Raw genomic sequence first — 26,560 nt, 5'->3', positions numbered from 1 at the left:
TAATTCTCTGATACAAATCCTCAATTACGATTCTGTAGGCCATTAGTCTTCAACATTTTTTTAACCCACAACCCATTTACGGTTTTATTTTTCCGTGACCTATCAAGGCCACTTGCAAACAAAACATTAAAATAAATAGAACACATTAAAAGAAAGTGAATTATTTTAAATGTTTAGACATAACTTTAAAGATTAATGAGAAACTTGTATTTGTGCCTGGTCACAGAGATCTCACCTCAGTAGAAGCTGACATGAAGCCACACACATGTTGTCATCTACTTGAACTCTATTTCTTGATTTTGTTTTCAAGTTTGTCATTGTTGAAAATCCTTATTTGTGTAAGTAGGTGATTGGGAATATTAATAAACTTGAAATGGCTTCATCTGATACTTTTTTTAGCAATCACTGCTTGAACTTAATTTTGACCAAAACATTTTTAATAGTGTTTAATGGAAAACTGATTTTAGTCCACTTTCGCATGAAAGCTCGATCAGTTGGCCTTTCCAGTTCACTGTTAAGGGATATACTCTTCATGTCTAGGGAAAAGGGATTTTCAATCCACTCGCGACCATTTCTTATGTCTGTTGGGAAATACAAGTGGAATGCATTTTGTAGCTGTCCTAAGCGATCTTCAACTACACTTGCACTTTCGACAGAATTAACTGATGTATATTCTTTTAAAAATTCACTCACATTCGTAAATATGTCTATATTTTCCTTTCTTATCCCAGCTGTTAGAAGTCTGACAATTTTCTTAAATGATTCAATTTTTTTGGCGTGATTACAAACAGAAAATGAATACCTTCCATCGAAAAATTTAATTCATATCAAAGATATTTCAGACAAGTAAGTCAACTTAGCATCCATTTTGAGTAATGAAAGTACTTTGCATGTGGTGAGGCTTTACTGTTCAGCATTCGAAGTAATTCATGACATAATTTAAAAAATTTGCCATAGACATTTTCCTGTAGAAAGGCAGCGAATTTAACTTCTTTATGTTCAGCTGACATTTGTTTTGAATCCAATACTTTAAAATGCAAAATGCGATGTATTCATATTATGTCTGGAAAACTTCCCTGAATAGTCTAACTCAGGGCCAGGAAACAGCTGGTCTCAGAACGCTTAGTTTCTTTCATTACAGTTGCTGCTATATGTAGATACTCATGCTGACTGCTCTCTTTACAATACGAGTTTCCCACCCCTGGTCTAACCATTTCAACATGTTTGCTAGTCATGACGACTGCACCATCAGTTGTTATTGCTACACAGTTCTGAGTGTTTACATGGTTTGTTGTAAAAAAGTTAATTAAAGCAGAAAAAAATATCCTTTCCAGTTGTACTACTTTCCAAACTTGCACCAAATAAAAGTTCTCGTGAATTTCAATGTCAAAGAAATACCTCACGTACCCAAGTAACATTGCTTTATTAGAGATATGGGTGCTTCCATCAAGCTGGTATAGTAAATTTAACAGATTTTAACCGAAATACCAATTGATTTCTTAAATTTTTTACTAATTGCTGACATGTTTTGCTCAACAGCAGTGTCGGAGAGATGAGCTACTTTTAGTTGATTATTGACTGTTTCACCAATAATTTTGGTGCACATATCAATGGCATATAGTCGGATAAGCTCCTTCACCTACTGTATATGGTTTCAGACATTTAACAATTCTGTACAAAACCAGAAAAGAGACCCTTAGGGCAGAAGTGAAATTGTGGCATATCCTTTAACAACTTGTTTGTGTTTAATCAAATCATTTTCAAATGCTGAAAGTAATCTAAAATGTTTCCTTTTCAATTGGACTCTATAGTTTCCAAATGCCTTTTCATTTGCTAATAATTCACCGCAAACAACACACCTACCTGAGCACAGATACCGAAACACAGCTTTTGTCATATTTTCAACTACCAGTATTAGATGACATTTTCTCCTTTTGACTCTTGTTTGTTCGGGTGAGGTTATGGTCTTATTACATTCAATGACCAAAATACAAGTTCATCAACGGGATTCACTGAAACTATTAAATATATTGAGAGGAATGGTATTTTTTTTTCTAATAAAAAAATTTATTCACTTTTAAAGAAATGAGGAAATCTAACTGGAATACTAATCATGCATATTGATTACAAACAAATTATCACTGAACACTAAAACATATCTAACTTAAATTAACAAACTGCTCTTAGCACAGACTTCTCTATACTGTTCGTCACTCAGAATTTGGATGGTGATTATGAATGGGTCTCCAGCCCCTCTGAACAAAGCCATGGTTTATGTTATCCATCACCTCTCAACCTTTTCTTTGAGAGAAGGCAAGATGTCCAAGAATCTTGTTTTAAATGAAGTTGTCCTTCCTACTGCAAGAAGTAAAATACAGACAGGTTTTTTGACTTGGAAAGGATTATTCAAACGTTATTGTTAATAAATACGGCAGATATCTGAAGAATATTATATATTTAAAAAAATATTAACTTCTAAATTATTTTTAAAGTAAGTCAACTAAAATATTTTTAAGCTAAATCAGTTAAATTTATTTATTAATGTATTCCAAAATGAATATACAGTGATCCACGACCCAGTCAAAAGTGTTTCGTGACCCACCAGAAATCTAAAGGATAGACTTGGGAATCTGGAAGGCCATACCATGGGTTCACTTCGTCCAATTCAATGCCCACAGAAATAGTTATCCAAGTGATCCCTCAAATGTGTCATATAGTGAGGGGAAGCTCTGTCTTGGTATAATTGGTGAAAACCACCTTCATTGTTATTATTGATCCTTGACAGCATGTCGATAGCAAATATTTGTCACGTAATGAGGGGGAGCTCCGTCTTCTTGGCATAAGTGGTGAAAACCACATTCTGCAAAGCTTCATTGTTGTTATTGATCCTTGACGACAGCAAATGACATCGATGTACAGGCATGTCAGTTAGTTTAAACTTCTGCACCAACTGAATTTTGTATGCACGAAGACGTAACTTCTTATGAACAAATATCATGGATGGTCGACTTAGGAATCCCTAGTTCTTTGCTGGCGTAATGAACAGACGTACTTGCACTGTGTTAGAATGCTTCTCGAATTGTTTCGATTTATTGCTCAGACACTTTCTCACCACATGCTCTTTTCTCTACAAGAGAGATGGTTTCAAGCAGCTGTTTATGCCACACTGTTATTGTGTGTCTCTCTGGTGTTTGTCATTGGTACTTTTGTCGAAATCTCTACACTCTTACAGAAAACTTGAATTCAGCAAGCCAGCATAGCAACACCATTTTGGCTGACATTTTTGTACAAACAGCACTGACATTTACCAAGGGTTGCATTGAAACATGAGAAGTTTGTCATTTGCTGCAAACAGCATTTTCATGCATGTATTTTGCATTGAGTTATAAACCTTTCTTATTGGTAGTTTTTGTCCCAGATATGCAGGATGTATGGGAGGGGTAGGGAGGGAGAGAGAGAGAGAGAGGGGGTGAGGGAGAGGGGGAGATATTTTCCTGTGGTAGTACATTACTGCATAAAAAATTATGTCAGGGAATACAAAATCAAACATTTTATGCATGCAGAAATAACATTAATCACAGTTATTCCATTTTCTTGTAGTTTACAATTTTATTAACATGGGTTGCATGATAGCATCGTGGTTAAGGCGTTCTGCTGTAAGCAGGAAGGTCGGGGGTTCGATTCCTGATGTGGTCATGGATTTTCTGTTTGATTTAATCTTTTCAGTCATGGCCCTGGTGTTTATTCAGTCTCTAATAGAAATTATTGTCAAGAATATTTTCTTGGGGATAAAGGTGGCTTAATCACATAAGACTGACATGCCTACTGATACTATACCTGACTTCCTAGAAGAGATGAGAGCCATAACCTCCCACTACCTTGTTGGCTTTCATGGCCTACAATAGGAATACCTTTACCTGTACTTTACAAGCAATACATTCTAAACAAAACAAGAATTTAATTTCTGGCAGTCAATAACTAGACATTATTTTGGTATTTATAGTCGCTCTACACATTGTCATAAAATAACAAATGTGTCAAAGAGTAACAGTTGCAGTTGTTTACGTAACATTTTATGTAGTACGTATAATGTGTTTCATAAACGATTAAAACAAATTGTTTTGCTTGCAGTACCTGTTGGAAATGAAGCCTCTAATTCTACCACCAGAGCATGTTCTCAAACGTGGTGATTCAGAAGCAATAGCTTATGCGTTCTTCCATTTACCACATTGGAAACAGGTGGAAGGAGCATTAAATCTATTACACTGCACATGGGAAGGTACTTTCCGAATGCTACCATACCCTCTTGAACGAGGGCACCTCTTCTATCCATATCCAACGTGTACAGAATGTGCTGACAGGGAGCTGCTCCCAGGTGAGAGAACTGAATTTTCTGAATGCATGTTCTTTGCGATGTAACACTCGAGGTTCTGGCTTTCACTTTGACCAATATTCAGATGGGTGCTTTATATAAATGTGACAGTTATCAATTGTTTGTGATATTTACCTCATAGATTTAAATGCGTGCACTTTCAAAACCCACCTCACATCAACACTATCTATGAATAAGTGTGTGTGTGTCTATGCCTCTACCTGTACCTGCTTGTGAATGTTTCTGTAGCAGCACATGAATCTTGAACCAGAAAAGTGGTGTCTATTGTGCGTTTTCAGTAAAGAATGTAACATTGGCCTTTACCAGAGTTATTTCGGACAGGGCAGGGGTAAGAAGATTCTCGCAAAAAGGGACACCCTTCATCCCCTCTATCTAGTGACATTGCAACAGAGTCCAAAACGACTTTGGTAAAGGAGAATGCACAATAGCAATGTTTTATAAACTCGTAGCGTATCTTCTTCACTATACAGAATGAATACAATCATTGATTAAATTTGTAATATATTTTTGTGTGTATGCATGCATTCATGAGTGTGTAAGTCGTCAGTAATGTAATCTTTTTATTTGTTCTTGGAGTACGGACAATAATTTCTGTCATTGTTCTTTTCTTCTTTCATTTAGAGGATATGTGCAATATGCATGATTACTGTTTGTTTTGTTTATATTTGGTTTTGTGATAAAATGGAATTTGAAAAATTGTATAAACTTACTAGAGACTATAATTTTCCTTCGTTTGACAAGCGAAGCTATATTTACTATTGGTATACCATAGCCTAGGATCACACTGTGTTATTGTAAAGCTTGAATGTAATTGTATAATCGGTTGCTTGGTTTCCATTGCCTCCAAATATGGTCAGTTAATTCTGAACTGTGTAATCATTAGCCCCTATAATACAGTAGGATGACCTGCTATGACACTACAGCCCAAATTGAGCTTGGCCTCTTTAATATGTCGCCTCCAAAAAACCTTCTTTAACTTTGGTTTTCTATTCCTTAACCTTTAATAGACTTTCAGCATCCTCTCTTACTGCATCTTTCCATTTGATATTAGGTTTTCCTATTCTTCTTTTGCCATTAGGATGTTGTAGAAGCACTCTCTTGGGTATGACCTTCATCTATTCTAACCAGATGCCCAGCCCATTGCATCCTTTGACTCCTTATAATGTTGTAACTATAATTCCTTCATATACGAGTGTATTATAAATTTCTTCCGGGTGGTTCAGTTGGTAGAGCAGCTGGCTACGGACTGGAAGGTCCGGGGTTCGATCCCAGGTGGTGACGGGATTTTTCTCTTTGCCAAACTTCCAGAACGGCCCCGAGGTTCACTCAGCCTCCTATAAAATTCAGTACCGGGTCTTTCCCGGGGGTAAAAGGCAGTCAGAGCGTGGTGCCGACCACACCATCTCATTCTAATGCTGAGGTCATGGAAAGCATGGGACTCTAACTCCATGCCCCCCAGGTGCCTTCATGGCGTGTGATGGGGATACTTTTTTTTTTTTTTTACTGTACATAGGATTCTCTGTCTCCATCCTACTTTGGTCCACGTATCCTTCATAAAATCTTTCTTTCAAATTTATCTGCATATCCACCTCTTTTCTTATCAGTTTCCCTGTTTCACAACTGTAACAAAGAATTTGTCTGACAATCGTTTTCTAAATTCTCAACTTACTTTTCCTATGGATTGTTCTGGCTTTAAATATAATATGTAGAATTGCTAAAGTTAATCTGCTAGCTAAAGTACTCTTCTTTTGACTTCTATCATTTCATCATTATCTTTATTTACTAGTCCACACCTGTGGAATAATGGTTAGCGCGTCTAGCCACAAAACCAGGTGGCCCAGGTTCGATTCCTGGTCGGGGCAAGTTACCTCGTTGAGGTTTTTTCCGGGTTTTTCCTCGACCCAATATGAGCAAATGCTGGGTAACTTTCGGTGTTGTACCCCGGACTCATTTCACTGGCATTATCACATTCATCTCATTCAGACGCTAAATAACCTGAGATGTTGATAAAGCGTAGTAAAATAACCTACTAAAATAAAAAAAATTATTTACTGTAGAACCCAAATAGATAAAATTACTTACTTTCTCGACCTCAGTGTAATGAAATTGGACAGCTTGTACATCAATTTGTCTACTAGACTCAATCAGAACTTTTGTTTCTTTAACATTAATTTTTAGATCCCTCTATTTCGCTTTGGTTTCCAATTCTGTGTATACTTCATTGATGGCTGTCTTTGTTCTACCGACAATACATATATCATCTACATAGCCTATAAATTAGCATGATTTGTAGTGTAACATGGAGTTAATATCTATTCGTAATTTCCTAATTATATATTCAAGTGCAAGGTTAAAGAAAATTGGAGCCAGCCTTCTCTTTGCTTCAGATCATATTTTACCTGAAAAGAATCTGACAGTTCTGATTATACTCTAATCTGTGCTGTAGTGGCCCTCATAGTCCCATCAGATTGCTGGTATTTTAATTAAATTAAATATTCATAGAGCTTATCTTATAATATTGTACGCTTGCCTGAAGACAGCAAATACATGATAACTATCCAATCCATATTCCCAAAACTTTTCACATGATATACTCGCTATGAATGTTTGATCTACTGTAGATCTATCAGATCTAAATCTGCCCTGATATTCACTCAGTATTTGTTCACTGTAAAGTATTGAACTATTAGAAAATTTTTTATGAAAATCTTGTATGACACACATAGAATGAATACTCCCCGGTAATTTTTACAATTTATTTTATCTCCTTTTTTGTAGATTGGGCAGACTATGCTCCTGCTCCAATCATCTGGAAAGGATAATGGCTAGCAGATTTGAATTTTGGGATAGTAAATTCTTCCTGAAGCCCTCTTCTCCAGGAATTGAATTCTTTTACGTATTGTAAATCTACAATGTGAGATGCTCACTTTTCTCTCCCTTCTGGAGCAAGCCATGCTACTGTCTGATTAAAAATAATTTAGGATTGACATTTGAGGTGGAAAGGGAACAGTGTTGTACTTTGCACAGCGCAGCACATGAGGTTTGTGTAAGTTACTTGGAGCCAGACAGTTGCTTGCTGCTTGCAGCAGCTTGTTACGAAGATTTTCTGGATTCCATACAGCAATAGAAGATAAAAGTATGTTTTGAAATTACAAACCACTGTAATCTGAACAAATATCAGGGAATTTTATGTGACTGATCAGTAATGATGGGAAAAATAAACATTTTGTTAATCTCTTTGATTAGAAAACTGAACAAATGAATTCACGTTTGCATTGTAATTTCTTGCCCGACAATTCTTGAAGATTACTTGGGCAAGTAAATCCTTGGTCTGGTCCTTCCATTGGATGTTTTTATTGCCTGGTTTGACTTTGGCTTGGCTTTTCGAGAGCTGAACTTGGGACAGAACTTTGCACTTACTGTCAGTTTCTGGAATGTCATATAGTCCTATCTATTCAATAGCATTATTTGTTTGAGAAGTGTTTCTAAAATGTTGGATTGCAGTAATTCATTATATAAACCTTTCCATAACTTACCTGAAGCAAACTGACCTGGTAACTCTGTATGTATTCGATAAATATTAAATGTGGCGACTAAATGAACCTGGGCCAGAAAATCATGATGCTATAGAATTTGCTGATGCCCAAGGGAATATAACCCCAAGGATTAAAAAAATTAATGCATACTTCAGTTAAGGGATGAAGTTGCTTTTAACATATTTATGTTGGACTGTAACAATAATTACATAAAATTAATTATAATTTCAGTAATATTGAAGAATAATATATGACACCAATCAGTTTTGGTCGGGTCACTGTCTGAGAAGAACTGCCTATTGAACGATGCACTGGAAGGAATGATGAACAGGAGAAAAGTTCGGACAGATGATATCAGATGATAGATGACATTGTGATATACAGATCATATGTGGAGACTAAGAGGAAGGCAGAAAATAGGAAAGATTCAAGAATGCTGGGTTTGAAGTGAAAGACCTGCCCTCAGGCAGAAAATTTTGAATGAATAATCAGTTTATTCCTCCATGATATTTTAAGGGATTATCTTGAAATAAATTAAGTTTGACTTTACATATATGGAAAAATTAATATCCACCCGAAAAGTCTGCCGAATTGGCGTTACTTTTTCAAGATTTTAGTTTTTTGAAGTTTCTTCTGATTTTTATAATATAAATTACTGTGCAAAGGGATACAGCTTCAGAGAGTTCCATAGCCTATTGGATAATGTGCTAGACAAGTAATCATGAGGTTAGTGGATCGAGCACATGCATCTCCTACTTTCTTTATTTTATTTTATGCTTCTACTTTTTCCTTTCAGTACATTCTTTTATACAGTAGTTCATATTTTTTTGTCAGCTCTCTTTATTCTTACATTTGTTTTATTATCATAATTTGGAAGGCTATCCTGTAAGTACATACAATCTTCAGCAGCATGAATAGATGACAAACTTATCCTAATAAAAGTTCTTGAATTATAAAAATAGAAATGTGCAAGTTGTTCAGAAAAAAATAATCTTTTACTAAATTCTTTTAAAATCATCGAAATTTCTTCCATGTTTGGTTCCAATTTTTACAGCAAGTAATTACATACAATCAATATTGGCAACTCCGATTTATGAAGGCCTAAAATAAACAGTGCTGTAGTGGTTTTTTTTTTCATAAGTTAAAAAGTCTATACATATCTATATCAACAATTGTAAATGAGTAATTTTTGTACCTAAATTGACGTTCGAATTCACTAAGTTTGCAAGATTGTTCGAAATAAAGCTGGAAACACATGTAATCATCTAGCAGCCAAATTTAAAGTGTGTTATCGAATGTATCGCAATTGAATAGATAGATTTGCTTTCAGAAACGGGCACAGACTAAATATATCTATTCCATACAATTATGGAACAGATAGTTATGAAATAGATATCTTGAGTTTTATGCAACCAGGAATTGAATCTGACTTGGCCCATTGTGCGCTATATATGGGATGATTGTCTAAGTCCGACAGGTAGCCAGGATGTCATTCATGAATCCGACGCTGACAAGTGGGCCATCCTGCTCGACCCTAATAGAGCTAGATCCTATTCTCGCACCAGTACCTGATAAGCCCCAGGGCCTAAAGACCCAAGCAATTTTTATATCAGTATCAGAAACCCATGCTACCCTCAAGATTTCACCCCAGCCTATTTTCAACTATTGCAGATGATAAGTGAAATGAAGGGATGATGGAATGTTTTTGTGGAGTGATAGAGGGAAATGGGAGTACACCGAAAAAATCCCTCTGGAGTGTCAGCTTTGTCCACCACAACACGACTTCTCCAGGGGTCGAACCCTGGCAACCTGGGTGGAAGACCATTGCAGTAGCTCTTGAACTCAGATGCCGTTTGTGTTTGAAAAATGCTCGAAATTTTTAGAAGTAGTGGACAAATTGACAAAGGAAGTGAAATTATTTTTCTTCAAATAATGCGAATATAATGGCTTGATTTGTATCCTGTTCTAAAAAAAAGTGTATGTGGGACATTAATTTGAATAATTGTGATATGCCTCCCACTTAACTGATGCTTTTTTTTTTCTGTTCCGAGATATCTTGAAGGCCTCTTGTGCTTGTCAGTGGAACTGATGACAATGAGATAGTTTTTGACGAAATGATCCGAGGATTCGCCTTACATTTGGGGAAAATTAGCAAAATAGAGAAATAATCCAACCAGGTAATCAGCCAAAACAGGATTTGAACTCGCACTTGAGCATGGTTGTAGAATTCGAGTTCAAATTGCTACTGGCTGGGCTATGCCAGTGATCTCAACCCTACTTAGAAATGAGTTTTCTCCTTAAGTCTAATCTTTCAACAGTATCCTATAATCAAATCATTTATAAAGGAAAACACAGTTTATTCGTAAATATTTGCTGCGGGAATTCGACCACATGCTTCACCTAGATGGCACCAAGTGCTTCAGCCCTTCTGTGATAAGCATATGTACCAGCTCGAATATCGGATAGGTAGACTGCAGCCCCTGCCTCCCTTTCACTTGAATTGTTAGTTGTGGAGTATTTTTAATCAGATAGTAAGAATGTATGTTTCTCTTAAAAATCTGACTTTGTACACATTAACTTAGGATTTTATGTGAATGTGGTGCCTAGTTACCCACTTAGGATGGTAGAAAACTGCATACCTAAACATATAAATACTGTACAATTTGCATGTTATTTGTTGGATATTGGAAACCACAGTTATCTCTCTGTTTTCTTCATTGCATTGCATGTGCTTAGTTTGTTTTTGACATACGAAATGTCAAGTTCATGGTATGAATATTACAAACTGTGCACTTGTATTATGTGCAGGCAGAAAAACGTTTACATGAATAATACAATGTCATGTTTGTGAATAGCTGTCTAAAGATATTGTGACTGCAGTCATTTAATTGGTATTCCAAAAATAGCATTTATACCCATTTTCTTACTTACTTTATATAGAAAACTAAAACATACATTCAAATTAAACTTGCTCCATTCTAAAAGAAATAAAGGTTCATGAAAATGAAGCAAATTCCATCTCTCTAACCCTCTTAATAATGATATTATGAAGTGTCAAATTAGCTTTGACATAATTGCATTTTGTGGACATCGTATTTTGCGCAGTATTGTATATCCTAAAAGAGCTGCGAATTATAGTGGTTTTTTGGAGTTCAATTGCATGCCTAAAAACAAATCTGAAATTTCTATTTGGATACCCTTTGCACAACAATAATGAACTTGTCTTGACGTAATTATGCTTCTTAACGAAACAATCGGCCTTCCAGCCTCCATTACCATGAAACACAGTTATTATATGGCATTATAATTAGTAACCTACTCGTAATAACCACCTCAACCGATTTTGCAGCTGCCATAATTAGTAACTGGTTTGGCAAATATTACCCACTACTATTACGGCTACTACTGCCACCACCACCACCACCACCACCACCACCACCACCACCACCACCACCACCACCACCTTCACCTTCACCTTCACCTTCACCTTCACCTTCACCTTCACCTTCACCTTCACCTTCACCACTTTCATCTCTGAACTAACCAAATGACCGAAGGCACCACTTATTACGAATGAAATATGGAATTTATTATTTTTATGTTCTTTGTCTGCAGAAAAACCTAATGTTTCTTTTGAGGGGCTTACAAAACAATTTATCTTCACTGTCACATTTTCTTAATTTGGTCACATTATGGACATCATTATCACAAGCAAGTATAAGAGACACTTTCATCATTTTCCAAGCACAGTTACCACCTTCAAACAGTTTTTCTTTGGCTTGTTCTGGATTTATACAAATGATACGGATTGCAGAGAATTGCATGTGTTGGTTTTCTGGACAAAACATTTTTTACTTGTAGTGTGTATCTGTTGATTGTCTCAACAAAATATACTTTATGGGTCTGTGGCAGAAATGTGGTATTGGAAAAGCTGTGTTTCAGTAGTTTTTTTGTTGAATTTCATATTTTGAAATGAACTTCACTGTGGTCTTCACCATGTTTTCTTTTGCCATCACGATCATATATTCGATATCAATGTGTGTATCTCATTTTGTACGGAAGGCAATATTCAAATTACACTTTAAAGTTCTTCTAACACCCATCAACTGCATCCTTTCCATGACCAGAAGTAAAGAAGTTCCATATCACACATAAAAATTTTCCTTGTAGCATTTTATGTTCATGAACATAAAATGTTGTTTGAACTGGCTAGTAGCACCATTGGAAAATAAATAAATATTGAGGGTTTGATTGAGCAAGTTTATCTTAACAGTCTTGATTTGTACTCAACTCTTGAATGCGAGTCCCCGCTTCATGATCTGTAATTTCTTATAGTGATGAAGATTTCTTATTGTTCTTAGAACATATTTGATAGGTGCCAATCATGAATTGTTTTTTGTGTCATCACACGAAATCGAAATGACTCCTTTGCATTCAAAATTTGAAAGAAATTGGATGAAGCAATTTCCTTAAGGGAGCATATACACTTTTAGAAACCGACAAAACTGTTTTTCTTTTTATTGAATGGACTTTCCTGAATAGTATGGTGAAAAAAATGTTTAAGTATCTCTAATACTTTTCGAGCTATGACCTAAAAGTGAGAGACTGTCAAGTGACTTGGCCATTTAAATATGGCAGAACTCCTCATCTTCAGTAAGTTCGTTGCTCATTTCCCGTAACTTCCACATTTTTTTTAGATAAATTCATGAAAATTTGTATGCAAATACATTTCATACATTCATTCATTCATTCATTTTATTCCATAGATCTTACATGAGTAATGAAATTTTAAGATGTGTAACAAGTCAAAATTTTACAATATTACAATTACAATTTTTACAAATTTTTATAGTTTTACAATTTAGTAATTTTCTACAATTTTTACAATTTTCTGCAATTTTTTTACAATACTGGGGAACAGTTCCCATTTCATTTTAAGTTCATTTTTCGTTAGTAATTATTTATGTAAAAATAATTATTTTACAATTCATGGCAAAAAATTACAAACAAATATTTCTTATTGATAAATTCAACTGATAGTGGCAGAATTTCTCACTTTGACAGAGGAACAGAGATTAAGGGTGTTTGAAAATAAGGTTCTTAGGGAAATATTTGGGGCTAAAAGGGATGAAGTTACAAGAGACTGGAGAAAGTGACACAACGCAGAACTGCATGCATTGTATTCTTCACCTGACATAATTAGGAACATTAAATCCAGACGTTTGAGATGGGCAGGGCATGTAGCACATATGGGTGAATCCAGAAATGCATATAGAGTGTTAGTTGGGAGGCTGAAGGGAAAAAGACCTTTGGGTAGGCCGAGACGTAGATGGGAGGATAATATTAAAATGGATTTGAGGGAGGTGGGATATGATGATAGAGGCCGATGGCAGGCTCATGTGAGGGCAGCAATGAACCTGTGGGTTCCTTAAAAGCCATTTGTAAGTAAGAAAGAAAGTGGTAGAATTTATTAACACACTCATTATCAATCAAATAAAGGAGAAAGCATTAAAAATTATTTGAAATTTTACAAGATATCAGCAAAACCAATTTTCCTGCACAAATTGCACCTCCAATTTAAAAATATAATTACCCTTAACAATTAAACATTTTTTGGGTTCTAAACATTGTTTATTAATGTAGAAGTATTTTCTATTTACTGTACCAAATTTTAGCGCAAAATTAATTCAGAATATTTTGTGTGTTCTTTATCATATATTATGTGAACAGTTGGATGTGATAAATTAATATGAATGTGATATGTAGAAATTCAATTTAGAATTTTTTCTAAATTTATAACCAGTGAAAGATGTGCATACTCCCTTAAATAAAAACTCCTGTTACTATTCCTTGACGTAATTACAAGAAGTGCATGGAAAAATTTATGACCCTACTGCAGTGTGCCAAGATTTGTATTAGTTAAAATGGGCTAAATTTTTTATCAATGAAGATTAATTGTTCTTATATATACCTATAAGCGATAAAATATAGATATATAGGATGAACCGTAACTAATGTCATTTATTCTGATGGATGATTGCTTTAGTAAAGAGCAAAAAAAAAAGTCAAATACCATTTTGCTGTGTGTTAAGTAGTTTCCCAAGAAAGTGTGCACTTTAAAAGATAGAAATTATTGTCGTCGTTTAATGCCGGATGCTTGGCAATGAAGCCATACATATGAATTGTGTGATCATACAAAACTGTAATGAGTAGGGATTGGTTGTTGCTCTGAACAACCTCTTCACCTGGCTTGTTTGGAATAGGGGCATGGAAGGTCATTGCCATGTACATTGTTTAAAAAAAAAAACAAAAAAAAAAAAACATGATGTATGGTTTAATGTTTATGTTTAAAATGTTAGAGAACTGGGAATGAACAATGCTCATTTTATGTTAAATGGAATAACTTGAAAAATTTAAAACAAACTCCAGAATTTAATTTTAATTAAATGTTCAGAGAACACAGACAATAAGGTAAGGTTATTTCAAACTAAACTTAGATGATTAAGAAATATTTTCATACTCACATTTCAATTGAATGTTCTAGACAATGAACATAAACAATAATGATGCTGATTTCAGGTTATAAGAGCAAAATTTTAAACATTTAAAAGTCCACAAAGAAATGATATGTAGGACTTGAGGTTTTCCTGGCATTGGATGGAATAATTCTTCTAGGGTTCTCAGCTTCCAAGCTTTCGATGATTAGCTCTGCCTTCTTCTTCAGAGATTTAAATGCCGTGGGACCATGCCTAGCCAGTATATAAGCAGTCACTAGGGCTTCCTAGCGGGCACTTCTCCACATTTCGACTCCCTCTTTTTCTTCACTCAATGATATTTATTTCCTTCCCATTCTTTTAAAACACCTGCATTCTAACATATTGGAAAATTTCGGCAAGTTTCTTAGCAGAAATTTCTTTCTTGCTTTCAAGAATCACTTTTCTCCTTTCCTTCAAACTTAAAACCACCCTTTTCTTATCACACATTACTGTATGTATAGGTCTAAAGTCTATACTATAACCCAGATTCAAAGACTGCACACAGCTGGACTCACTAATTTAACTGGAGAGAATATTTTTGTGTAACAATGGTGTTGTTCACGTAAAACTGCTCCCTATTTCAGCCACTAAGATTACAGTTTTCAATACATTTATGCACGCTGTCATCTCGTCCAATCATGCTGTCACTTTCATTGTAGTGAGTAATTTAAAATTTTGTTTACTGGCAGCCTAAGGAGTGGATGAGTAAGGTGCATTTATTGCATCCCAGAAAAGAGAAAGTGCTGGATCCTGTGGGTCAGGCTGGCTTGATGATGCATGTCTCAGAGATTTACAGTAGTAGTGTTCGGAGTAGTTCATGCTGACTTCTTAATGCAGGTAATTCTATGAAATGTACCTGTCTGCTGGCTGCAGTGCAAGGTGGCCACTTAAATGAGGGGTTATTTACACGGGCTTTGTGGGAAAATAAATTGGTCCCAGAGAAAAATTGTCATTTATTGAGGTAACTGCTGAGTGAAGGTGACCATTTCGCCAGGTTTCACAACAGTTAGTTCACTTTTATTCTGAAGTTCTGTTTTTGGGTTCTAGTTGATCTTTTGCTGGAAGAGGCTTGTAATAAAATACAGCATTCCCTTGACTTATTCACTAGAGGTTTACGTGATTTACTGTCAGATAGAAAGTGAAGTGTTTCTTATATTGATATACTGGTGTTTTTACTTCCTCATTATACTAAATATGAAGATAAAATATTATGATTCTGCAAAAAATCGATTTCAAAATTTTCGCCAAAATAAGCATTGATACTGAACAATTGGATTTGAATATCCTGTCTGAGACAGAGAGACTCTGTGTACAGCGATTTCTCCGAACTATGTGTCAGATTTTGCTTACATTTAGTATCTACGAGTTCATTTATCCGGAAATAGAAGAAAATAAGCCATACAAAAATAGTATTGATAATGGCATTTACAGAAAGATAAAGGAACTGAATTGTTCCAAAAAACACAAAATGTAGAATGAGAAAATATGTGTCATATCCATGATGGAATTATTTTTACATTGTATATCCAACTGATGATTTACGATGTATAATGAGGGACATAATAGTTGAGCGACTAGAATTTTTTCAAAGTCAAAGAATGCCACACTATGCATGCTCTTGAGCCGAAAGTTTTCAGTCAAAAGTTGACGAGATATTCGCTTCACTTTTCTGTTTAAATATACATATCTATGCCAAAAAGGAATTAAAATTATAGCCTCTTATGAACTGCACTACAGATCTTGAAACATTTTTGTCCCTCCAACAGTTATGTCCCTCACTGTACAACGAATTAATATTGGTACTGAAATCATTACAAGTGATCCTACTGTGTATTCTTTCTTGATCAAACAGAATAGGTATTAGATTTAGTATATACCATGTGTTTTCTGGGAATAGAACATAGGGATTTAGCATTGCTATAAGAAACCTATGTATAAAAACACTTAAGAAATAAGTTAATCAGTGGGTCATGTTTAGAAATAAGCAGGCTTTGACAGTTTGTAAAACAAGAGAAGATCAGGCATTGACTTAGCAGCCATAAATGATCTCTCGTTTTGTAAATTGCCAAAGCCTGCTAATTTCTAAACATGACCCATTGATTAAGTTATTTCTTTGTTGTTATTATATGGTACATAGATTTCTTGTGTAAATGTTAAATCCATATGTCTTATACTACATGAGCTTTTGGTGTGATTTTCTCCAGTGATTTGTATAGCAAACAGTGTGCTCTTCACATATTGCATTAGCTTGTGATTTGTATTGTTGATAGGGATCATGTATTTTGTAATATTTCATCTTGCAGCTTTCCATGAAGTGAGCGTGTATCCAAAAAAGGAGTTACCGTTCTTCATCCTGTTCACAGCAGGTCTGTGTTCCTTCACTGCCTTATTGGCTCTTCTAACTCATCAGTATCCCGAACCGATGGGCGTTGTAGCGAAAGCAGTAAGTATTCATGAAAGGAATTGAAATCTGTTAAAAGTTATGTCGACCTGAATGTATACACAGTTATCCCATAAATTCTGAAATGGGAAAGTAGCTAATATTTAATGTGTCTTCGCTGTTTAAATGGCGAAACTGGGTTGCACATCCAAGTTTTTCTAAAGTTAATTTCGTGAATCTAACAAGAGTAAGTTACATGCAAACGAAACTAATTCCTTAAATCTAACTGGCCTTAACATGAACATCTTCATAACTGAAGCCTCACAGACAATATTTCTGTGGTTATACTTCAAGGAGAATAGAACATAATTTTGTCGATTTTGATCATGGATGACATGAATGATCATATTGTAGTAGCAGTCACGACAGTTGACAGAGGTATTCGTGTGTATGCACGTGCTGGGTGTGCATGGAAAAGAATAAAATACAAAGTAACATGTTTGGGCACGAGAATGTGTACAAAAGTATACATTAGAGATTCTGATACCTTGTTGAAAGATATGAGGTCTAACTGTAAAATAACAGGATTGGTTCTAAAAAATATTTTATTGAAAAAATTTACATAGTGGAAATCTTATTCCCTTCAATATCAATATACTTGCCTTCCCGATCCCTGCACCACTCTATGCGAATCTTCCCTGTTGGAAGCAATGCAGCAGGTCCTTTCTTGTTAGCTTGATCATGAGCTCCATTGTTTTTGCTTTCACTGCATCTACAGACTCGAACCAGGTTTATTTCAATGCAGACTTTATTTTCAGAAATAGAAAAAAGTCCAAGGAGCTATATCTGGTGAATATGGTAGATGTTCCAACACAGGGATCTTCACCAAATATGTCTTGACCAACTGCACAATGTGTGCTGGTGCATTCTTGGTGAGCTATTCGACCACATTTTAGATCTTTTCTTCTCACCCATTCAAAAGGAGTTTCCAAAACACCCTTATATTACGCCTGGTTAACTGTCTGACCTTCTCTTACCCAATTGATGTGAATAATCCCACAGATATCGAAAAACACGATCATCATTGTTTTGAATTTTGAATTTCTCATCAGTGCCTTTTGTCCCCCCTGGTGAAGTGGGTCTCTTCCAATGAATGGGTTGATGCTTAGTTTCCAGGATCATACTGAAATACCCAGGCTTCATCACAAGTTGTTACAATTTCTAAAATGTTTAAATAATTTTCATTGTTTTCAAGAATATCAGAACAAATATTCATTCAAATTTCCATTTATCCAGAAGTGAGGAGTTTTGGTACCATAAAAGTTGGTAAAGTTGATCAAAATTTTACGTTCTTAAATGATTTTGATGTTATGATATGCAATACGAATTTGGAAAAAAATATGACACAGCTATAATCTTCAACTAATGAACACATAGTATTAGAACAAAACTCCGTGATTACAGTAAGGTATTTTATTTTATTTTTACTAAATTGTGATCAATATTAACCACCAAAAATGGGTAAAGTCGATCACTACTGTTATCTTATGAAAAGTCTTTTTTTAGCCACTCCATATGTTAAGATCGATCAATAATTTTATAAAAAAAAAAAAAAAAGAACAAGACAATTCAAAATATTTTACAACTTTTTTCTTGAAAATTAGAAACAAATTTTCAATAGGATAATGACTTCTAATCTGAAGAACATTTTATATTATTATTGAAACTCAATTCATATCAGATTCCCTCCCCTCTATTCGAAGTCAGATCTAAACATGAGGACACTTCACATCTACCTCTTCTCAAATCTTTGATTTGCATTTCGGTAACAGTATTGTCTATTGTCATGTTAGCAATGTCTTCAACTGTTGGAAACAGAAAATATGTACAGTCTTAGAAAAAAGTTTTGTTGTGTGGATACTTTTTAAGTCCCAGAAAGGAGGCAGTACCCATGATCAGAGGACAAGCGATCTGGTTCACAATAGGAAGACTAGTTTAGATAATAAAATTAGTTTTGTTTCGTTGTATGTCTGATCATGCACACTACCTCCTTTCTGGGACTTATAAAGTATCTGTGTGATAAAACTTTTTTCTAAGACTGTGCATTTAAAACCATTTCTCTTCCTCATGAAAGTAACTTTTATCTTTTCTTTATTTTTCTCCATAATTTGACCCAAATAGAATTTAGTGCTTCTTTTTTGTCTGCATCTTTATTAGGACTGTGTCTCCGACATCGTTATCTTTTGCTTAAGAATCATCAGATTCAGTGCTCAAAATATCACCTGTTTGGCCTTCCTCTAAATTTTCCTCAGAAAAGTCTTGATCACCATTAAAGCTCAGTTCTCTTCCATTCTGTACAGAGGAACTGGAATTATTACAATTAATACCAGTACTAGTATCACTTTGCAACTCTGAATCAGATCTGAGGCTAAAATTCCGTTGCTATTCAGTCTTTCCCCTATTCTTCCTCACCCACAAGAAGTGTCTGTGCCTCTTGACTTCTGTAGTTGCTGAACAAGCAGAAAATCTCATTCTGCTGCCAGCAATATACCTGCTGCAAGATCATTTTTTTCTTCAGTGAAAAGAGCTGCTTGAACCCAAAATTAATTAATTAATTAGTTTATTTATTTATTTATTTATTTATACTGGCAGAGTTAAGGCCATAAAGCCTTCTCTTCCACTCAACTAGTATTAGAACAATAGCAAATATAAAAATGGCAGTAACAAAATGAAAACAAGTTTAGTTGTGAATCGCCAAGAAGAGGACTGAAATTTATATGTTAAAAATAAAAATCATATATCAGTAAAAATTATATTTTAGGAAAGCTCACAGTCTAAGCAGTCTAAGCAGTCTATTTGACCACCGGGTCTTGAAATTACTAAATGTCTGACAGCCCCTTAAGGTATGAGGTAGAGAGTTCCAATGACGAGAAATTGAAATGGTGAATGATGAAGAGTATCAGGAAGTGTTACGATGAGGTATACTCAATGTACCAGTGATCTGAGATCGAGTATTTAGGTTATGGTTGGAGCATAAATACACAAGACGAGATGACAGATAACTTGGGGTTGAGGTGCGCAGAATTTGAAATAGAAGAGAAAGACAGTGTAAAGTTCTGCAATCGTTGAGCCGGAGTCAAGATAAAGATTCTTAAAATGGTGAAATATGATCGTATTGTCAGACATTGCACACATATCTTATACACATATTATGAACACGTAATTTGTTTGAGAGTTCGGTGCTTAAGTCAGTGCCGTCAGAGAAACATTGTTGACAACCACGCAGATATGATTCCATCCAGCTCATAGTACTGTTTGAAAGATGTAGGGTCTTTAATTTGTTTAAGAGCAATTCGATATCCACAGAATTAAAAGCATTACTCAGATCGAGGAAGCATAGAGCCGTCCCCTCTCCTCTGTCCATTGCATTTCGAATGTCCTCAGTTACATTAAGTAGGGCCGTAGCAGTGCTGTGACCAGTGGTGTTACATGACATTTTGACATAGGGATGCGATTTTTTAAATGATTAAAATACAGTAGTCTGCTTTCGTTATATGGGGGAGTTGCGTTCCTGAAATAGCTCTTATTGTTGAATGTTTGAGTTGAATTTTCAAATGTTCTTTATAACTTTCTTGTAGCATAAGTTATAAGGATATTTACTGGGCCGAAGCCTGGTCATGTTTATATAAAACACGAAAGATGAACGTGCATATAATGAGACCGACTACACTGTTGATAATACAATAAATCAAAATAAGCTTCATAGTTTTCTTTTAAGTTTAACAATATTTCTTCAGGGAGCGAATTTGCAAAGGTGGTAAATTGTGTATGATCAAGCATACTCAAAAGCTTCAGTTTGGAATTTTCAGAAAACTTCTGAATAATATCAATTCTGATAACGTGCAGATTTCATTGAACAATCGCCTATACACAATTTTCTTATCCTCTCCAGGGATTGCATCCAGCCGTGATCTTTCAGATTGAGGATTATTTTCAGCAGCAAAATCATCCATGCGTTCCCAAAATTTCTCAAAGTAATTTCTCAGTCCTTGCCTGTACTCCTCGAAATTAAGAATTTTTGTTTTACAAAAAGCAACATTGAAACAGAATATCAGAGTATGGGAATATTGCAGCGAATAATATTAGCAGAAAATAAAATCAAAATCCTTCAGTAAACTTAACAGCCCTTGTACACAAACGCTTGTACACAAACGATAGTTTCGCGGTCCCATTCACAATATTCATTATCCATTATTGATTCAAATAAACATTCCAACTTTGATGATTTAGAGAAAAAACTCGAAAATCCAGCAAGATTAGTGAAGATCACTTCTACTTGTTTCATAAAACTGACACACTGAGTCAAGACGAAGTTTAATAAATTTGTACGTGTAGTGTACACAAGAATCGCTGACTTACAGTGGCTGCAAAATTTTGCATGGAAATCATTATGTTCTTCCGCCATCACATCTGCTCCATCGTAGGTTTCAGCAATAACTTTATCATTGCAATCAAAATCGTTAATGACTTAGAGCATGTTCAAGGAGAGCATTTGCAAACTATCCATGCTGACGTCTGTTCATTTTTAAACTCCTTCAATGTCGCCATCTTCTGTTATATATCGCAGAATTGAAGATAACTGCGATTTCATGCTGTGTCAGAGCTCTCATCCAGAATTGAAGCTAAAAACAGCGCTTTGCAATCCTCTTTCCTAATTTTATTATCCATGATTTCACCCACTGAAAATATCAAGTCACTCTGAAATTTCTGAATTGAAGGTGAAATGAAATGAAACATAGTGCAGTATTCTAAGTATATTTTCAGTAAACTGTCGTGTCTTGCAATCTCGTTAAAAAAATTGTCTTTATTCTTTGAGGATTTACTCTAGTCATGCCCTCTAATGCAAGACCTAATTTTCTAAGACCCTTATAGAATGACCAAGAATTGTTCGACAGAACAGAACAAGTTTGCTATGCTTTTCAGTAGAAAGCCTATACTGATCACTTCAAGCAAATTCAATACTTACGGTTTTGACAAAGAAATGCAGTTGTTTTTCCACACTTGTTATGACTTGCAGAGTCTTTGTGTCGTTTCCTGGATCTGTAAATATTATTTAAATCACTATAATCTGTATCATCCCACACAGATTTTTCAAGAGAAAATAATAAACAAAGGAGCAAAAAAGTTTACTCATCCCTATACATCTACAGCCAGTTTTATCATCATTAACAAAACAGAAGTTTCCGATTCGGCAAACTTACCTGCAGATGCTATTCTTAAATCACATAGGTTATTCTGTCGCTTGAAAGTTGTGGCAAAATTACACATTTAGGGCCTACAGTTATACAGAATGTTGTAGGTTAACTTAAAAGGCACTATAAATAAAGCACAGCTCTCACAAATAATTTTTAAAAGTATTACTATTAGCAATAACAAAATATGTCATGCAGCAAAGTTATAAAACACACAGAAAAATTGAATATAAGCACACGCGTGTCGCCAAATCTGAAACCTAGATCACATCCCTTGGTAACAGTATAAGTGACGTTCTTCCATTCAGCAGTTGCCTGTTTTCATATTGCTCACTGATGTGATGGACACTGTCACATTTTGCCATGCAGGCGCAGAACGATTATGTGTAATCTTCATCGCATCCTCAGCACAGTGACATTCTTCCACTCAGCAGCTGAATGTTGCCTCGTCTGACATACTCCTACCGATGCGACATACACAGTCACATTTCTTGAGAGTAAGAACTCACCGTTAATAAATTGGCATGGGCGCGCACCTTTGTCACTTTGTGTAATGTATTTCCATTGTTGTAGCAGCGACATTTAAAATTTGAAAGTAATCTTATAATAATTAATATTATGAGTAACAGGTATAACACGATACACACAAAATAAAGTACTGGTAAATAACGATATATATATATATATATATATATATATATTTCTTGTTCAGAAAAATTCAGGGGATGCGACACATCACCCTCATCCATGCTGGCTGTGACCTGATCTGAACCCAGATTGAAGTCTATCTAAAAGTTTATATTCATTCAGATACTTTGTCAGATGTCGATGTATGATTTTTTCTAGAGCTTTAGAAAGAGTGGGGAGGATATTTATGGGCCTGTACTGGTTCAGTGTAGAAGGAGAACTGGTTTTCGGTAAAGACTTTATTATTGCCATTTTCCATATGTTCGGCTAAGTACCTGGTATAATAGAGGCATTAAATATGCGAGTTACAGTGGTTAGGATTACGTCTATTATTATTATTATTATTATTATTATTATTATTATTATTATTATTATTATTGTCTGGTATAGAACACACCAGGGCTACACACAGTTGCCCTCTCTCCAAATATATATTAACCCAGGATCCATAGCAAAAACAAGCATTATTTACAACCAAGGACACAGCATCACTGTGTTGTACACAGAGGACATTCATTTTCAGAACTAGCTAGCCCAAAACTATTTGAAATAAATTTGACATGAACAAAAAGTACGTTGATTTAATATGGAGGGGAAATTTAAAACTGGTATTGATTACATATTAGGTTTACAGAACTCCTCCCAAGGATATTCATGAACTCAGAAAGGATAATCCAAGAACCAATGATTGGAGAAATGATGAGATTATGTGATTGAATAGAATGGACAATGGCCAGAATGATGTTAAAGCTTAACATGGCAAAATAGGAGAACCTCTAGAAAATCCAAACTGCTACCTAGTTTGCCACAAATATCAGTGAGAGAGTCTGATGGTCTCTAGTCCATGAATCCACCACAGTGGCCAGTGTATGTGTTACACTGCTCACTGGTATGACCGAATAACTTCTCATGGACATGTTATTCACGACGACGACGACGAGGATGATGATGATGATGATGATGATGATGATGATGATGATGATGATGAATATTCTGCTGTATGCTCATGAAAATAAAATTTAATAGGCCTACTATATCATTTTTCTTTTCAGTTACTCCCCTTTTATGGAATTGGTTTAATTGTAACATGACTGCTATTATTTTCTTTTGGATTGGACTAAGTTGTAAATGTGACACACTTTTTAAACTGATGTTACATAATTATAATTATGGTGTCGTAAACTTCGATTTACAAAGACCCAAGAGCTATATACAGTAAACAGATTCAGACTGAATACTGTATATATACAGAGAGTTCCTATGCAGACTGGTCCCAAGTAGTAATGTTCTGTCAGCTTAATGATGGTAGTGTTGAGTGCCCATTCTGAGGAAGTTAAGCTATAAAGGATGGAGTGGGACCAGTCTGCATAGGTAAGTGTTATATGAACTTGTTCATATGCCGGCGTATGACCACTTACCACCTTCCAACAGATTTTGTTAAGGAGAGGTTGGAGTAGGACCGGTCTGCATGGGAACTCTGTGTATGTATTTATGTATGTATGTATTAGTATGTATTCATTTAAGAATAAAATAGTTTACTCTTCAACAATAGCTTGAATGTGGTGATAAGAATAAATACAAAATTGAATATACTCATAGGATCTGACTGTGCCAAGTGAAAAAGTACATCTTTCATGCAGTACTTACACCATGAAGACCCACAAATTGCAGCTTATCCAATATAATGAAAACTGATTTCAGTTATCACAAATTAATGCACCCTTCAATTTCAACAACTAATCTCTATTCTACATCTTGTTTACACAACTTTTAACACTGTATCACTTCGGAATATGTATGATAAGAACTTTGTGTTAACAAGGTACGTTAAAATTTAACACAAGAAAGTTCTTATCATACATATTCCGAAGTAATCTCTATTATTTCTAAACACAAACTGAAATAAACTTGCTACATGGTAGAGATATTGCAACATTGTATTTGACTGTGAGCATGTGTATTTCTAGCCATTAATTGACAGAGCTTTGCTATGGTGTAAGAATACCTACAGCAACAGTTCTTGGAAAAATGGTCGTCATAACGTGGTGAGGACTTTAATATAGATATGTGGAAAACAATAATTTATTCAGAATCACAGTACTTATTTAGAACTATAGAATATGATGATGTACAGTACCTTCAGCTCCTATATCAACAAGAAGTGTATTAATATTCATATACTACAAAAAATATCTAATGTGACATTATTTGTCCATTATAGATGCTGAGTTGGGTTTCTCTTCCATTCCACTACCTGCTGGACAAATTGGAAGCAGTTCTGCCATCGAACTTATTACAACAATTGTCCAGGATATGAATTTAAGTAATATGAAAATTTTCCATCCCTTCTTTAAAATAAATAAGAAGAGATCTTACAAGAAGCAGGAAAAGAAGAGCATATCTAGGGTACAAACGAACATTTGACTTTGAAGTGTTACTCCAAGATCACTTAATTCAGTGATATCTTCCTTTGCACTGTCAATAGTATTATTGAACTAATTTCCTGCAGAAGTGAGTAATCATGCCAACAGCGAATGGCAATCCACTCTTGCACAAGTTCTAGTGCAAGAACTGTTTATGTGCTGTGACTCAAGTATTTTTGGCTATTGTACTTAATAAAGGGTTCTTAAGAATCTCAACTATTAAAGTGATAGTTTGTAAATCAGATTGTTAAGATTTAGTAGACTCGACTAAATTTGTATGGTTAAGGAGTTTTGTTCTGAAGTATAAGAGAATTTTATTAATTGCATGCCATGACCATTGTTTTCTCTCATTTATTTATTATAATATTTTATTAATTACATAATGGCATCCTCATTTTTCCTCCCTATTATTTTTAAGGGTTATCATCATGGATGATAGCATGTTTTCATCAAATTGGGATATCTTCTTAACTAGGTAGTAGTGGTTGGAAAACATTGGACTGTAATTGAACAGTTTGAAAAAAGTTAATGTGGATGAATGTATGGAATCATTGAATGTTAATTAAGTTACGAGTAGCTGTAGTGGTAACAGTGGTGGCGACCAGAGAAGTAATAGCAGTGACAAAATCTCCATAGTAGACGTAGAATTTAAATCCAGTTGAGGAATAGCTAATAGTGCTGTGGTGCAGTGTTACCAAATGATAGCCCTTGATACACACTTAAGCAGAGTAAAAAAAAGAAGACGTACATGTGGGTCAAAAGCATTTAGCAACTCACCTTTTATTGTAATATTGCAACCGAAGTAGAGAGAGGTATATAATTTTACAATTGAATAAATAAAAAAAAAACGAAATTAGAAGTTACAGAAGGCATTAAAATTGGTAAGAAGAACAACTGAAGATAAATCATCTATACTAACAACACAGTCCTTACGCACAAAGTGAAGATTTTCAAATTCTTTTATACAAATTCAAATCATCGTAAAAACCAAATATATAAAAGAGGTTAACAATGCTTAAGCACCTTCTCCATTCTGCTTTGTCTTGCCAGTCTCCTTCTGCCAGTCCTTTACATTGCATAATTTTATCCATATCCCTCATACATGAACTCCATGGCCTTCCTCTCTTCCCGCTGCCTTCAGGGATTCATTCCAATATCTGTATGGCAGTCTGTTCTCCAAACGTGGCCATACCAGCTTAACTGTTTGCTTTGGATATAGTCCACTATAGAATTTTGATATTCCATTTTTCTCCTTATTTCTTCAGTTCTCACTTTATCCAATTTTGAACATTGAGTAGACCTGAGAAAATCCATTTTTGTGGATTCTAATTTAAATTTAAATTATGAAGTATT

The 26,560-nt window shown here is 34.9% G+C and overlaps 1 protein-coding gene across 11 annotated transcripts in view; it reads left to right on the top strand.

The window, feature by feature from the left end:
- LOC138707868 (protein ST7 homolog) overlaps positions 1–25,590 on the top strand; it is a 159,357-nt gene extending 133,767 nt beyond the window's left edge. For 8 of the 11 annotated variants that reach the window (XM_069837855.1, XM_069837854.1, XM_069837862.1 and 5 more), the window contains 3 exons: positions 4,132–4,375; positions 16,769–16,908; positions 25,006–25,590. In XM_069837855.1, the coding sequence (XP_069693956.1) occupies positions 4,132–4,375; positions 16,769–16,908; positions 25,006–25,101 (480 nt within the window). In that variant the 3' untranslated portion in view covers positions 25,102–25,590. Of the gene's footprint in view, positions 1–4,131; positions 4,376–7,171; positions 7,308–15,154; positions 15,299–16,768; positions 16,909–17,663; positions 17,778–25,005 lie in introns of those variants that run through there. The other 3 variants (XR_011334406.1, XM_069837858.1, XM_069837863.1) reach the window with 3 other exon arrangements.
- Positions 25,591–26,560: the final 970 nt, after the last annotated feature.

Source organism: Periplaneta americana, chromosome 10 (assembly GCF_040183065.1).
Source record: "Periplaneta americana isolate PAMFEO1 chromosome 10, P.americana_PAMFEO1_priV1, whole genome shotgun sequence".
In the NCBI taxonomy this organism is placed as follows: Eukaryota; Metazoa; Arthropoda; class Insecta; order Blattodea; family Blattidae; genus Periplaneta; species Periplaneta americana.
This window is presented reverse-complemented; position numbering and strand designations above follow the sequence as displayed.